The following is a 16036-nucleotide window of genomic DNA, read 5'->3' as shown; positions in this document are numbered from 1 at the left end:
AGGATTATTTTAGAAATCGATATGAGATTCAAAGTGTAAAAATGTCTAGTACTTTGAATGTTTTAGAAAATTATTCTAGATAAAGATGTATGGAATTACTGAAAATTAATTTTGATTCCTTTTCCTTATTCTGTAAATTCTTTGATTAGAATATGAATGCTGCTGGAAGTATGAACATTTATTTTCACAGGACAATGATATAAATGGAACTTTAACACTTTTTTAAGTGTTAGAGTGATATTTCGTTGGCCTCCGTATTAGCGCACTGCGCCGAACGTAGATAGCATGATATTGTAGTCGCAAAGGAGCAATTGCATCGAATAGACGTATTGTACCGTAGCGCATCGTATTGTATTTCAAACTTTTATATCATTATAATTTATATGTATATATGAATATTCCAATAAACATACGTCAGGTAATATAAGCTTCATTTCATCGAATTGTCTTAAATATAACTGCATAAAGATTGTAGAGTCCTATACTAATTATAGTTACCTGGTTCAACAGGCTACTACAGAAACTAACTACTGCCTACGTCTTTTAAACGTGAGCAGTAGTAGTATCTGCAGAAACTGCCATGGTTGCTAGGGTTACTATATAATTTGCTCATGGAAGCACGCACAAGTGTCAGTCAGATTTCGACAGTTGCACGAGCAACAACGATAAAGGATTACATTTCAAAACTCTTGCGCATGTCCGGGGATTCTATGACCCCACTTCCTCACCATACGGCTCCCTGGCGCCTCCACCGGGGGTTCTAGGACCCCTCGTGTCAACACACTGGGTCTCTGGCGCCACCTGTGGGGGTTCCATGACCCTACGATCTCAACACACGGGGTCTCGGGCGCCATCTCTGAGGGTTCTGTGACCCTACGATCTCACTACACGGGTCTTTGGCGCCATCTCTGGGGGTTCTATGACCCCACTTTCTCACCACACGTATCTCGTGCAAGCTCTGGGGGTTCTATGACCCCAGTTTCTCGCACACACGGGGGTAAAAATGTCTAGTACTTTGAATGTTTTAGAAAATTATTTGAGATAAAGATGTATGGAACTACTAGTGCGAAATCAAAACGGATAGAGTCCTACTATTATACCAGAATTAAACAGCTTGGTGCAGCACTTGTCCGGGAACAATCAATTCCCCCATAAAGTTACTGTACTTTATACACATCTCGCGGGCAATAGAATACAATGCACGATAGACAAAGCTATTCATTGGTTGCGTTTTATTTGAAGAATCGACAAACTGCGCAATAGAATGATTTGCCTTTATTTCGATCGAACCGAGCCGCATGTACAAACGTAGCGCCACAGGTCATTCCGTGCGCCGTTACGTGGTAGTTCGTAGTCTATCTTAGTAAAACGCGAGGTGCGTATCGTACTTGCAATGCTTGTGTAGATGTGCGCGTGTGTGCATGCGTGTCCAGTACTCGTGTCTCTTATTGCTACGAACCTCAAAAACCGTTCTCTACCGTTCTCACCGGAAGACTTTCGAACGGTTCACGAGGTGAACAAATTTTTAGGCACTGTCGGTGGACTATCGCGATAGAACAACGATGACCGATCACAGAGTATGTCTGGTACTTGTTCTGTCCGTCGGTCTGTCGACGCTATTAGGCCACGTAGCCGGCTCTAAGGTGCTGCAAATCCGTGGTATACCCACGACGAAAAGTTCGTTGTACTCGCCGGATCGGGATTTTCAGTGTCTCGACGGAAGCCTGTTGATACCGTTTACGCGGGTCAACGATGATTATTGCGACTGTGCTGACGGTAGCGACGAACCGGGTACGCCCGCCTGTACCAACGGCTCTTTTTATTGCGAGAACTTTGGGTACAAGGCTCGCTATATACCCTCCACCTGGGTGAACGATGGCATCTGTGACTGTTGCGACGCCAGCGATGAATACGGTTCAAGTAAGGAGTGTTCAAACAATTGCAACGAACTTGGCAAAGAAGCTAGGCTAGAGCAACAAAAAGCACAGGAGTTAATCAGAGAAGGGAACAAAATAAGGTCGGAGATGATTGCCAAGGGCAAGCAGTTGAAAAACGATTACCGAGCACGTCTAGTGAAGGTTAGAGCTGACTATGAGGAAGCGTTGCTAGTGAAGAAGGAAAAGGAACTGCTAAAGACTCAGGCAGAGGAACGAGAAACTGCTGCTTTAGAAAAGTATAAACCAACTGAACTTGAACAGCCTCCTGCAGAAGAAGGAGAAGAAGAAGAAGAATTACACGAGTCAGAAGTAGAGGATTACTTTAAACTATTGGACTCCGATGGAAGTGGCACTGTAACGATTATGGAACTGAAAACTAGAGTAACATTTGATAAGGATAGAGATGGAGTTGTAACAGAAGAAGAAGCCATGTATTTCTTGAATAACCAGAAGGAGGTCAATCTTCAAGAGTTCATAGATTCAGCTTGGGCAAATATTAAGCCGTTTTTAATGTTAGAAGAAGGTTGGTAAACAATGATGAACTTATGTTATTTTCATTCTGAGTTACATATTATAACCAAAATATTATTGTAGGTATGTTCAAGCTGAGTGATCGTAAAGATGAAGGAGAAGAAGAAGAAACTCAAGAACACATAGAAGAACCATTAGAACTTGAGAAAGAGGAAGATGATGGTAGCGAAGGAGAAGAGGCTGTAGCAGATGAACAAGAAAAGATTGAGGAATCTGCAGTTCAATACGACGAGGAAACTCAAGCCATTATTGACGAAGCTACGAGTGCTCGAGAAAATTTTCAATCAGCGGAAAGGTCTGTGAACGAATTGCTGTCGGAAATCAGGAAACTCGAAGAAATGTTGGAACGTGATTACGGCGTTGACGAGGAATTTGCGTCTCTAGATGCAGAGTGTTACGAATACACAGATTTGGAATATGTTTACACTCTCTGCATGTTTGCAAAAGTTTTACAGAAATCCAAGTCCGGTGGCAGCGATATCATTCTAGGTCATTGGAACGAGTGGGTTGAACCTGAGCACCAGAAGTATTCAAAGATGAAGTACGACAGAGGTCTGACCTGTTGGAACGGTCCAGCGCGTTCCACCGTGGTCAGTCTAAGTTGTGGCAAAGAAAATAGACTTCTTTCGGTAACCGAACCCATGCGTTGCGAATATGCGATGGAATTTTCCACACCAGCTTTGTGTAACCCTAGTGTGGAGATCGCCGACACACACGACGAATTATAAATCTGGTGTCACGATAAACCTGTGCGTGCAAACGCGAGATACACGATGCAAACGTGTATCTCCAAAGCGAACAACGTAAACATTGCAAGGATATATAACGGCTGCGTCAGTTGATTCAGTATGAGGCCTGTTTCTAACAGTCTGTTCGAGTGTTCTCACGAAAGTATTTCAATGCTTGTAACTGTAAAGCCTGGTTTTACCAGTCTATGAAAGCGTTGACACGAAAGTATTTCAATGTTTGTAACCAACGAGCTAAATGAGTTAAACTGAAGAAATGGTATTCTGTGGTTCATGCTACTCACAATTAGGTGGTGTATGATCTAAATGACAAGAATTCAAGAGTGCTGGGTGTGTTAACTTAAGATTTCTTTAAATAGGCCAGTATATGGCTGATAGTTTTATCATATAGCCATAACAGTATCTCAGATTCGCCAGTCTAACTTGTATAGTTTGTGATGGCAAGCGTTGGAATACTATCGTGTATTACGGCTGTACTTTTATGAACGATGAAATTGTTCGATTTCTAAGAGAATGTATGACCGTTAGTTTAACAAATTGCAACGGTTGTGTGATTAGCACAACGTGTTTTACCATCACCGATAAGCACAGATGATAAGCGTTGGTGTGAGCCTAGTCATCCATTACGCGTTATGTAATTGCAGAGTTCCGTTGTATCCGCGATTGGTTATTCGTCCTTGCACCTAGAAACTCCTTATCATGTTACTTGGGTAAAGGAACTGGCAGAATTCGCCAACGATAACGCTTAACACCTTGAGGTCCAGCGTGTCTTGCTCGAAACCTAGCGTTATACCTGATATGTACTACGAACAGAGGTTTGTGTGTACCATCCTCAAGATGTAAGTAATGTCACCCGGCGAAGTCGTACTCGTTTTCGAGCGGTAGAGAAGATTGTTAAGAATAGATTTACTATCCATGATACGTACACGAAATTGTTGTTACTTTCCTGCTCTTTTTGTATTGTGAAATTTTTGCCAAACGATTCAGGCGACCACGCTGTCTCCGCTGAATCAAGTAGACGCGAAGCCACGACCAGATCGCGTCGAAACAAGCATTTCTTTCGTGAAATTCCTAATTCGCCACTCTCGTGTGCATGTGTGTGATGTAGAGATGTATTTAAAAAAAAAGAAAAAACGAAAAGACAAAAACACTTGTATCGAATCATCAATAAGCCAAGGTATTTTGTAATTTTTTAAAGGAGCGTCGGTTGCACCGGCGCGCCGGGATGCGGGTTCAATAAAGACAAAGAAAAATTCTGTTGTCGAACTGTAATTCACGATGGCAGCTTTATTTACATTAATAACGGGCGATCTGCATCTGCTCTTTCTGTATTATGTGTAATATATATGTATTTATATATATATATATATATATATTTCTTTGAATTATGCGAGTTCATGTAACGTTACAACGATGGTTAATTCGTTTCTCTAATTATATTTCGTTAATCTAACGATCTACAACGGTTTCTTTTTGGAATCTGACACGTTTACAATCAACTATATAGACAGCTAAAAAAAAAAGAAGGAGGGGTAGTAGAAGAGAGGTGATGAACGTTACCGCGCAACCCATCCAAACGTGTTACGTCCACTTGCTTTCTCGGTACTTCGTTAAGGCACTTAAAAGACTGAAAAGAAGTGTCTTGTCTGTTACGGAGCATCTCGCGCAACAGAAACAAGCTTCAACGTCTTTTTTCACCCCACGACGATCCCGCTTTCTCCCTCGCGCAAACACAACAAAGAGGTACGGTTCGTTTGATTTCAATGTCGAATGTATCGTCTCGAGCATTCGTATTGAACATCAAATTCAAACTCGGTTTCGAGGCTTTCGCGGTCCCTATAATTTTATAATTTGATTCTAGGCACTCGGTGCCTTGAGAACCTCTTTTTTTAGGGGCTATATAAAAGTTTCTTTCATTCCATGAATTACTGCAAACGAATTAATGTTTTACAGAAATTGTTAGACATAGGGAAGAAATTCTTTTATTCCTTGTTACCGTTTGATATGCTTTTTCACATTACCGGCAGGTTTTACTGCCACTATATTTCGGAAGGAGAAAAAAAGGGAGCTTCCTTTATTTTTTAATGTTCTATTATCAGATCTCTTTTCAATTCTAACAGTGTGTACTTCAAAAAATTCTTGCTTGTATTTTTAAAAAGATTATTTTGGGTAGGATCTATGAGATAGAAATAGGGAGTGACTTTAGCATTGACAATTCATGAGTAGCTATGGACATCACCTGAAATATTCCAGTTTTCTTTACTAACATTTCTCCCACTGATTAATCAATTGTAATAACTAATTTTTCGATAATATCAAACATATAACAAGGTAAATATTTACCAGCACGCAAATTTAACTTTTCAAATATCCAACTAGATAAATTAAAAAGATATTTCAAATAAACGTTAATCATTCCGTTCACAAAAATAGGGGGACCTATTACTTCCGTTTTTAAGGGACCAATAGGATTATTCTGTCAGTGACATGTAAGAGCACAACAAAGAGTCACAAATCAAACAAAAATTTAAAAACTGAAAAAGGATGCCGAGTACCTAGGGCCTAGTAAAGGCGCTCTCAAAACCGTTCAATTCTTTGGATTGTAAACCGCACTCTTCGGCTCTGCAAAGGCACACGACTTACATCCATAGTCTAACAGTCAGAACCGTAACCGCGTTTCGGGTGCCGTATAACACCGTGAAACTGAACAAAAAACAGTTTACGCGTTTTCGAACACCAGAAGAAGGTCGAACGACCAACAAACATTTACAGAGTTTCTTTGCTGATTTCGCCCGTCGAAAGTTTAACACATAGAAAGTACCGAATGAAGAGACAGCATTTTCCAAAGATTGCCTCAATGCCTGTGAATACGAACGATATCGAACTGTGTTTTTCTTTTATATATCTGTCGCAACGTACCCTGTGTTCATTTCTTCATAGACACTTGTTCGTCTCGTTCGTAATCCTTACAACGACGGGGGTTTCTCTGTTACTTTAATTCACTTCGCATTATTTACACAACAGAACGATACACGACATATATCTGTGTCTCTAAACTACTGTACAACAAGATCCACGAAACGCTAGGCTACTACACAAGAAGAACGATTCGTGAGACGCTACACGGCCCTCACGAGCTCATAAGCACGATCTAATACTGGATCCGGAAACGACCCGGCAATCTCACCGAAGCACACGACTCTCTTTACAGAACAAAACGAAAATATCAGACGGAACGCGTTAAATAACAGTTCCTGGACAATTACAGCGACGCTTAATCGAAACGTTCGTTTCGAATTTCCTTCAAATGAAATAAAGATCACAAGCTCTATTCATTCTTATGCTTGTTTTACATCGTGAAACAAAGGAAATATTGTTAAAAAAAAAAAAAAATCCAGCAAATAATTCTACGTTATTGTCTCTTCAGATCGGTCGAACACTCTCGTTTCGTTCGCACGTCTTCCTGACTTGTTCTCAGACTCTGCAAATGAAATCTATACGAAAAGGTTAACAGGAAATAATACGTTGCGTTGCGTTGCGTCACGTCGTTTCGATCGATGTTTAAACGGGTGTGTCGATCTTCTCAAGCCATTTTCGTCTTTCTTTCAGCCCTTCTTCCCGATACGATCCGCCAAAACGTATCGACGGCTTATGTATTCGTTAAATGAACGTGGCGCCGTCAACTCATTTACCGAGTTTCTCAAACATGATCAGTTTCTCCTTGAAGCTCTTCGTGTCGGTGGATACCTCGGATATGTTTCCATTGAGCATATTCTGCAAGTCTTCGTCATTCTTGCTCACCAGAAGGTTGTCGAAGATCATCTTGTTGTCCTCCTGCTTCGCTACCGGGGAGGTGGGCTGTGAACCAGTGATCGGCTTCTTTTTCGGGTAGATCACAGAGCTTCGTTGGTTGTTGCCATTGTCGGCCATTCTGGTAACTATGGTGATAGCCAGTAGTTGATGGATATCGATGTTTTCCTTCGACTCTGTAGACTGCCGCCAGTAGAACTTGTCCGGCGAGATCAGGGACTTGGAGTCCTCGGTACCGTCCGCCACGGAGATCTGTTCCGAGTCTACTATGGTCTTGTTAGTCCAAGAATCCTATAGACAAACGAAAATCGTAATCTTAGAATAGTTTCGATTACATTAGATTGTCTGGACTACCTTATTATTAAATAAATATGATTATTTTATTCTATTTAGTTTATCCTTAACTTATTCGACCTCATTTTTTAACTTACACAATAAATGTATGCGTATCACTATTACCTCAAATGTTTCTTACAAACTGCTAGACCAGAGGAAGTATTTCTTCTAAACAAATGCTAAATCTAGTCAAGTGTTTCCTACTCTATCTGCCAGTACGTTAATTTAATAGCTTCGCTAGATAGTCTCACAACCAAAATGGCCGACACTTACAATATCATGAAATTGAAAGCCACTTACGTTCTTTTCGCGTTTATCCACAACAGCGTCCGCAGGTTCCTCCTGTTTCCTATCTTGGTCCAAGTCCCTCTCCAAACTGTCAATAGTCTCGGTACTCTCCGAAAACTTGTTTCTTCTCTCCGAATCCAGGGTGTCCGTGCTACCAAGTTCCGAGCTCTCCGATGATTTCTGAATCCTAGACGGCTTCCTGATCGGTACCGGCCTCTTCTCTTCCTCCTGCTCATCCGCCGGAACAATGTCCACGTAACTGGTGCTCGGTATTCTCTTCGGTGTCCTCCTGACCCTTCTGTTCTCCAGCCGATCGTCGGTCTCCAGGTTATCGGAACTCTCGGATGACATCCTCTTCGAGGACCTTCTGCAGACCTTTCCGAAATCGTCCCTAATGTTGTTCCCCTCCTCGTCTTTGATCTCGTTGACCTCGATCATCTCGAAACTCTCCGACGACTTGGAGATGCCCTTCGACAATCTTCTGGCCCTGGCTAAATTGATGTCCGAGACGCTGCTCCTCTTCTGCAGTTCCTGAACGGTGTCCGGCCCAGTTTGTGCTTGCTCCAGCACGTCGAAACTCTCCGACGATTTCGATATGTTCTTGGATGATCTGCGTCCACGGAACTCAAAGCTGCTCCTCCTACGTTCGATGGACTCGTCGCTGGTAAGCGTCTCGATAGCCTCGAGGCTGTCCGAGGACTTTGATACCCGATCGGTGGACTTCGAGATCGGGTCCAGCAACCTTCGGACCACTGGCTTTGACTCCTCGTACTCCATCAGCATGTCGAAACCTTCGGTCGACTTGGAGAACCAACAGGAGGACGTTTCCAGGCTGTCTGGAGATTTCGACAGCCGATTCGACGATCTCCTGCGTGGGAGCTTAGACTCTAGCTCCTCGAAGATCTCTGTGCCCTTCTGTATCCGGTTCGAGGGTTTTCTGGCGACAGGTCGAGGAACTTCCGGTTGGTCTTCGTTCGTTTCCACGCTAGTTCTCGAAGCGCTGATCGCGTCCAGACTGTCTGGAGACAGGGAGGCGATGCTTGGTGGTTTTTTGGGTAGTTTCGACTCTAATTCCTCGAAGATGTCCGACGTGCGGGATAATCGACTCGAGGATTTTCGTGTGACAGATATGTTCTTGGGCTCGGTGGGAGAAGAGGCATTACTGGTTACGCTGGATAGCTGCGCGTCCAAACTGTCCAGCGAATCCTCTGCGATGGTCGTAATCGTTGACGTGGACGTGTTCGCTGTCTGGGAAACTGTGCGCCTCGGGGGCCTTCGGTTTTTCGGTCGTACAGAAATTCGATGATGAGCCGCTGTGTGATTCAAGCTCGCGCTTTCTAGTTGCGCTGTGGAACAACGGAAAGTATAGGTTAGGGTATCATTAGGCAGGCCATCGTATGTGCAGAATGGTTCACGAAACTGCGATTTGATTTACATGTTTTTTTTTCTGATTGCCATTACAGGGCACGATAGAAGAAACAATTGAAAAAAGCCATTATTTTTTATATATTGCCTAATATTGCAAGTGGAAATAGGGAATATTGGCCAGGCGCAGTGCCATTCGACAGGAACGATACTTACGCAAGTCTTCTTTGGCCACGGGAATAACTCGATCAACCGAGTCCTTTGACGATCTTGAATTCTACAAAAAAAAAATGAAACTTTTAATCGACTTCGATCATTTGTACGCGATTCCGCTTATGAATCGGCGTGTCGCATCGTTCAGTTGCCAACGACTAGTTACGATTTCGGAGGAAAAAACGACGACGACCATTATTGGACGAATGATTCGTGATACTGGTTGCCGGGCTCGGAGTGTCGCGGTACCGCGTGGAAAGCACCGAGCCGGGGCCATAACGGTATTAACCGCGATCGGGTCGACGCGGACTCGGCCAGTTAACCGCGATCGCCTCGGAACCGGTTGCAGGTGCCGCCTCGAAAAACACTTCTTCGGCTGAAAGAGGTTTCGTTTGTGCTACCGTATTACCCGTGACCTGCAACCGGTCCTTATTATCGCCACATCGCGCGTAATTGCGCAGCGAACAGCTCCAATTCCAGCCGCCGAAACCTGTCCAGAGAATTATCTGACTGCTGCATGCGAATTATAACCTGCAGATTAACTGATAAACTTCACTTTCAATTATTTATAGCAGAAACGCGACTTGGCCCGATTGCGACGCTGTAGAACGATTGAACGAGCGATCAAGATCGAGTCTTACGGGGACTTTCCCATTCAAAATTGAAAAAAAGGACACTTTTTTTAATATTTCTTTATAAAAAAACTATTATATCTAGAAACATAATTCCCTTTGGACGCTATTATATGTATTATTAAGAATATAAAGAAATTTTTTCTAGCACTTTTAGTTCACCACGACCGCTGTAGAGGGCGTCTTCCAAAAAGCCACGTTTTAATCGGTGCGACACTTTGCAGACGTCCTGTAAAAAATTAAGTAAAAACTCAAACGGGATTCTATTCGTGAGACTTAAAACTAGACAATAAACCTCTAAAAGTTCATAAAACTACCCTTTTTTATACAGGGGTGAATTGCCCCCAAAAAAGAGTGACTTTTCGAATTTTTCGGAAAAATACGTATAAAACGATAAAAAAATACAAAAAATAAAATGTTTTAGAGGTTTATTGTCTAGTTTTAAGTCTCACGAATAGAATCCCGTTTGAATTTTTACTTAATTTTTTACAGGACGTCTGCAAAGTGTCGCACCAATTAAAACGTGGCTTTTTGGAAGACGCCCTCTACAGAGGTCGTGGTGAACTAAAAGTGCTAGAAAAAATTTCTTTATGTTCTTAATAATATATATAATAACGTCCAAAAGGAATTATGTTTCTAAATATAATAGTTTTTTTTATAAAGAAATATTAAAAAAGTGTCTTTTTTTTTTCAATTTTGAATGGGAAAGTCCCCTTAATGTCACTGAACCGAGAGAGGCAACAACAAGCTCTGTACGGAAATAAAATTGCTCGAAACAATGGCTAGTATCGGATGTTCTCCTGAACTCGATCCAGTACTGCATAATCATTATTCTTAAACCTTTTGGCTCGAAATTTAAGAACTCGCATTGACGTAAATATGGACGATAATAGACCGAACGTTACACTATTTCAACGTTGTATTAAAAAAAAATTATTGATCCAAAAATACATATAATATGTATGCAGACAGAAACTCCAACGTTACGGAGGTCGATTAAAATTTACAGTTTTCCTACTAGTAAGACTTCTTACACTTACTTAATTATCGGCATTATATCCTCGAGAGGCTAAAACGAGGTAACATATACCGCCATGTGCCTTACGACATGCATAAGACCCGATTGCTTGTCAAGGATCTATTTCACGATTACGCTTTATTCTTTCAATCGACTATACCTCTTTCGCCTACTATACGTCGCGGCGTCGTTCACCAATGTCTACAATGATTCTCTTAATGTTTACGCGTACGTATCCCCAGCACCGTAATAAGACGAAATAACATTCGATTCGTCGATCGATCGATTACCTCGATCGTTTCCTCGATCGGCGAGCTTGCCTCCTTGATGATCGGGGGGATCCTCTGTCTCGCTTCTGGCTTCAAGCGTGGTCGATCCTCGATCCTACACGAAGGCCTAACGGATCCCATCGAGTCATCCTCCGCTCTATCCTATCATTTGACGGACATGGAAACCTATAGTGCTAGTCGGACAACTCGTCGCTCGTCTTTATTAAACGCATGTTTGCGTTTAGGATCAAAGCGAACGAGCGACTCTATTCGCGTCTCTATTACCGTCGAACTCGCGGGATCTGATCGATTACCTCGATCGTATCTTCGATACGCGCCGGTTGTTGCTGCTGCTGGTCTTTCCTAGTCTGAGGGACCGTCCGTCTGCATTCTGGCTTCGGTATGGGCCGATCCTCCATTTTCCACGGCGATCTTATCGATCCGAGCTCCCTGTTCACGACCTTGTCCTTCCGGCCGGATTCAACGTAACAATTTATTACGCAATCGTCAAGCTTAGTCGCGAATCCGTGAGCGTTCTTTAGCGAGTCGTGCTACGCGGGGGTTGCGTCAGAATCGGGGATTAGTGGCTCGCGTCTAATCGCATCGGATCAGGGAACGACGAGAATCCGGCTCATTTGTGTTGGACGAGTCTCGATACAGCGAATGCTAAAGGTTCTTAGGGATTGGTTTCACGAGAATCGAGTTGAAAAAGGTACTCGATGGCAATAAACCGATGAAAAGAAAATGGCGCCATTGCGTGGCCTTCGTGTGAGGAAACCTCAGTAACGTTACTCTATTAGACCTGAACACGGTACACGAGCGTTTTGCACATTTATGCACTGGTTGCGTTAATGAAACGTCGATATGGAACATCAGACACCACGCTACACGTGGTAAACAATACTGTGTGATCAAAACACAGTGAACAATGAGTTGCCGTTTCCTGTTCTTCTACGTTGACTCGACAAAACACTCGGATATTTCGGGTCATATTCCACTGTTACCAATCTACTTCTTCCATGCGCAACTATAATGATTTTTCCCTGAAGCGATCGTTCAGGACGATACATCACTACAGTTGACATTTTTCATACATTATAGTTAGCGATAGCCACCTGTGGTAATCGCACTCTTGCGTTTACTGTCTGATACAAATAACCCAGTATTTCACCGGTGTTACTATAACGGTCGGTAATAATAACGACTGTAGTAATAATAATAATAATAATAATAAGAATAATGAGATATGCTCGTAGAAGGAGGCGCATGCATACTCGTGGCTCGGATTACTGTACCACAGAATAATATTTCTTTCTCTCAGAAAGTACAACAAGGCAGAGAACTCAGTCAGAAGACAGCTCACGGATTAGCGAATCGAGCTAACGCGAAGAATGACAAATCGATTATAAACGTTTTGAAATTGATTGCGTATAACTCGAGGGTATCTTCGATCGATTACCTCGATCGCATCGTCTTCAGTTTCTTTCTTAACCGTGATCGTCTGTACGGTTTCCGGCTTCGATCTCGATCGACCCTCGAACACTCGTCTGATCGGTCCCGGAATCTCGTACTCAACCTTCTCCTTGCACCCGTACACACCGATGCTAATCTTCGTCGTGGTCTGTACGCTCGGGAAGCTCTTGCATCGCGCGGTGTCCTGCTTGGTCCGATCGATCAATCGTCTCCTCTCGACCGGGTTCAGGTTCAGCTGCTCGATGATCGCCCGTATGTTCGACGAGATGCTGTTCTCGCGACGCGACACCACCATGATGACGGAGATCCTCGGACTTCGGTATCGCGATTACACTGAACACCGAGGATCGATCGATCTCCCTTTGGCGCGGGTCTTTCGAAAGAGCCGCGGGATCAACGTCATAGGGCAGGAAGGACTCGAGTTGGTCACGAGGCCTCTGCAACTGTTTCACGGGGAATTGAAAGTTTTGCATTCTAAGCTCTCGAGCTGGTAACTTTTCACAGGGTTGCAAGAAACTTGATGAAGATTATCGTACGGATTTTAAAATGGGGAGGTCCCTGACCACCGGTTCGGTCTTTTTAGGCTTATGAACCGATGTTAGAGTGATAATGTACAGGTAAATGTTAGTGTCATTCATTTAGATGTGTAAGAAATAGGAACAGTATTATTTATTATGATTCCTTAAGAAAGAGCTATGTAAAATTACCGAAATTTTAAATAAAATTAATAAATTATCTTAAAGAAATCGATGCATTTAGATCTAACACCTTTAGGATTGGACGTGGATACAATGATCCACTCAATGGCATATCCAACGTGAGATATATCTATTGATATTTGAAGTGAAGTATCTACTGTCACGTCAAGATCTATTAACACCGTGAAGGAGGAAACTTATGAATATTATAGGGACGAACCATTACACGTATTGTAAAGATACAAAAAATGACATTTCATTTCTGCATTTCTCTGTTTCTAATCAACAAGCTAGTATCATTTGGTATGTTTCTGGTCAAGGTCTATCGCATGACATCGTATGCAAATAGGCAGCTAGTGCATTAAAATACAACGAAACTTTCGCTAAACTCTAATTACCTCACCGAAACAACGGAATATGAAAAGAAAATAACGCAACAATAAACACCTAAACACTTATGCACCACCAGCTAACGATTACATGCGAAAGAACAGCTTAGAATTTTTTTACTATTTCTTAACATTTCTGCAAAATGCTGGCAAGCAGTGAAACGACTACACGGAGTCCACCAATTTCCATGCATCATTGTTCTTGCTATCGTGTCGTGCGAAGAAGACACTGGTAGAAAGTTCAAACTGAAAGACGTCGTAGTCTTTTTGTCTTCCAATTTATCGCCGCCGCGCTCCCGCCAAGACACTTTCCAATGTTAAACGCATATTACTCGGTCGGACGATTAGCAAGAAGGAGTGTTCACCGAGGCTCGGTGGCAAAACAATCGGTGCTTCTAATTGCGTTAGCGAATCTCGGTCGCGCGCCTACCTAGTTTTCGCAGTTAAGGGATCATGCTCGGTCAGAAATTTTCAAAAAATTGATTTTTCACTTTCTACATTTTCTTTAACTACGACATCTCGAGAATATTCTGTCCAAGTTTCAAGGTAATCCAATTAAAAATTAGTTACAGGCGTTAAAAAATGGACATTTTATATAAGTGTAAGCTTGACTTGAAACCTTCAAGGACAAGATTGGTTCTTTCATTACATAAATCTTACTGAATTTTTAATTTCAAGTGAACCGTTACGAAGTTACAGTGATCACGGCAGACCACTTTTTGTGAAGAGACATCCGTGAGATCGCTCACCATTTGTTAACCAATAAATATTTTTAAATAAAAAAATTACCTTATAATCTAGAAACTGCAATATTTGAAACACGAACACATTTTTTGAAAAAGGTCTTATAGTTTTCGAAAAAAAAATTCCCAAAGAACACTCTTTTTTCGGTCTCCTGACTGAGCATGACCCCTTAACGTATCGTTTTTCTCAGGATTTCACACACGCCTCTCCGATTCGTCCTCCTTTTCCTCGGAGTGGCGCGGAGGAGGATTCAAGGAGATCCCCCGATCGCTTCCCACGCGACCTTCTGTCTCCCTCGACCACGAAACCGCGGGCCTCCGATTTCGATCGCGAGGCTGGCGAACGCGATAACCGGTCCCCTCCGGGGAACCGTCACGGACACAATGCGTGCAATGTGTATCACGCGCGTCGCCGGAGAAACGCGTGCTTTCGCGTCGTTTCGTTGAATCGATCGATAAGATCACGGCGAACAGAGGCTCGTCGCGGAGCACGATTTCAAATTCGAGGGAAATTTCATGCTGCTCAGGCATGTCTTTCCAACTACCGGAACTTACCCAACTGAGCTTCATGGAACCGACGATTATTAACCGGGTACGCGTTGATTGTACGTTTTCCATTGCAGTTGAAAATGATAGATACAATGGAAGGGTAAAGATGTTTGTACTGGCAGAATGTGTAAATAAAATATATGGATAATGAGTACTCGTGTATTATATACGTGTATAGATATTGGTAATAACGAAACGTTTTAACGAATTGTTTATGAGAATCCCCGTATTTGAATGAAATTTTGCGAACACGATGATTTAACTCACTAGTTAAGGGGCTTTAGTATGTTAGAAATACTATCGGAACATGGTTAATTAGTATGGAAGTTTATTAACTCTCTGAATTTGCAATCCAGGGATAAGACATGTATAAGAACAATACTTAATTACACTACTAATACCTACGAAGGATATGAGAAATGTACAAATACTTTTAAACTTTCGTATTAGATACTATGGGTCAACTGGGTCCTATAGTAAGCATTCAGACTTAGCAATTCGGGACAAACATGAAATGTTACATACGTCATTCAATGTTTAAGTAGCCAACCAGTAAATATCTACTTACACGTAAAAGGAGAATAACACCAACGGAAACATCTTCTTTGTGTCTGATGAAGATTCAATGAAATATGACTCATAATCAGCTGACGTGAAGGTACACCACGAGAAATTATTGATCGAACGATTCAAGCTGTGCTAAGATATACAAACGGACTTCACGCGGCAAGCCTGACTCTTAATTACTTAATGTGTTAATGCTTCAACAGTTTGTGATTGAAAGCCGTGTAACGTGTAGATGCCCCGTTCTTTACTGGCAACGAAAAGTGACTTAACATAGAGCCTCGTGGTCAGTAAAGCGTTAAATAAAGCACGATGAACAGAGGAGCAGGAAGATTACGAAAACCTCGGACTAAACAGCTCGGAGGAAGAGTTTCCATATGCGATTGTGCCATTATTAAATGGCCAAGGTTTTGGAGCCGACCGGTACGTTCAACCAGACATTATTTCCCAAGCCAGAACCAGGCCAAAGACATGC

General features: G+C 42.3%; 2 protein-coding genes across 2 annotated transcripts in view; one reads left to right on the top strand and one right to left on the bottom strand.

Annotated features, from left to right (window-relative positions):
• The first annotated feature begins 1492 nt into the window (after positions 1–1492).
• LOC107192509 (glucosidase 2 subunit beta) lies at positions 1493–3292 on the top strand. The gene is made up of 2 exons (XM_015581789.1): positions 1493–2460; positions 2532–3292. The coding sequence occupies exons 1-2, from the start codon at positions 1563–1565 to the stop codon at positions 3194–3196; spliced, it is 1563 nt and encodes a 520-aa protein (XP_015437275.1). The 5' UTR covers positions 1493–1562; the 3' UTR covers positions 3197–3292.
• Positions 3293–6776: 3484 nt separating this feature from the next.
• Positions 6777–16036, bottom strand: part of LOC107192508 — a 52947-nt gene continuing 43687 nt past the window's right edge. Inside the window, exons 8-10 of the mRNA XM_015581787.1 lie at positions 9230–9290; positions 7661–8994; positions 6777–7315 (exon numbers count right to left, since the gene is read on the bottom strand). Of these exons, the coding sequence (XP_015437273.1) occupies positions 6899–7315; positions 7661–8994; positions 9230–9290 (1812 nt within the window). The 3' untranslated portion in view covers positions 6777–6898. The remainder of the gene's footprint in view (positions 7316–7660; positions 8995–9229; positions 9291–16036) is intronic.

This window comes from Dufourea novaeangliae, unplaced genomic scaffold (assembly GCF_001272555.1).
Source record: "Dufourea novaeangliae isolate 0120121106 unplaced genomic scaffold, ASM127255v1 scaffold368, whole genome shotgun sequence".
NCBI lineage: Eukaryota > Metazoa > Arthropoda > Insecta > Hymenoptera > Halictidae > Dufourea > Dufourea novaeangliae.
Note: the sequence above shows the minus strand (reverse complement) of the source record. Positions and strands in the feature narration are given on the sequence as shown.

What these genes read in the sequence shown, in the direction of transcription:
- LOC107192509 (XM_015581789.1), top strand. Translation starts at nt 1,563, where the DNA reads ATGACCGATCACAGAGTATGTCTGGTACTTGTTCTGTCCGTCGGTCTG. An exon ending in GTTTTTAATGTTAGAAGAAG is followed by an intron (nt 2,461 to 2,531) that starts GTTGGTAAACAA and finishes ATATTATTGTAG; the next exon opens with GTATGTTCAAGCTGAGTGAT.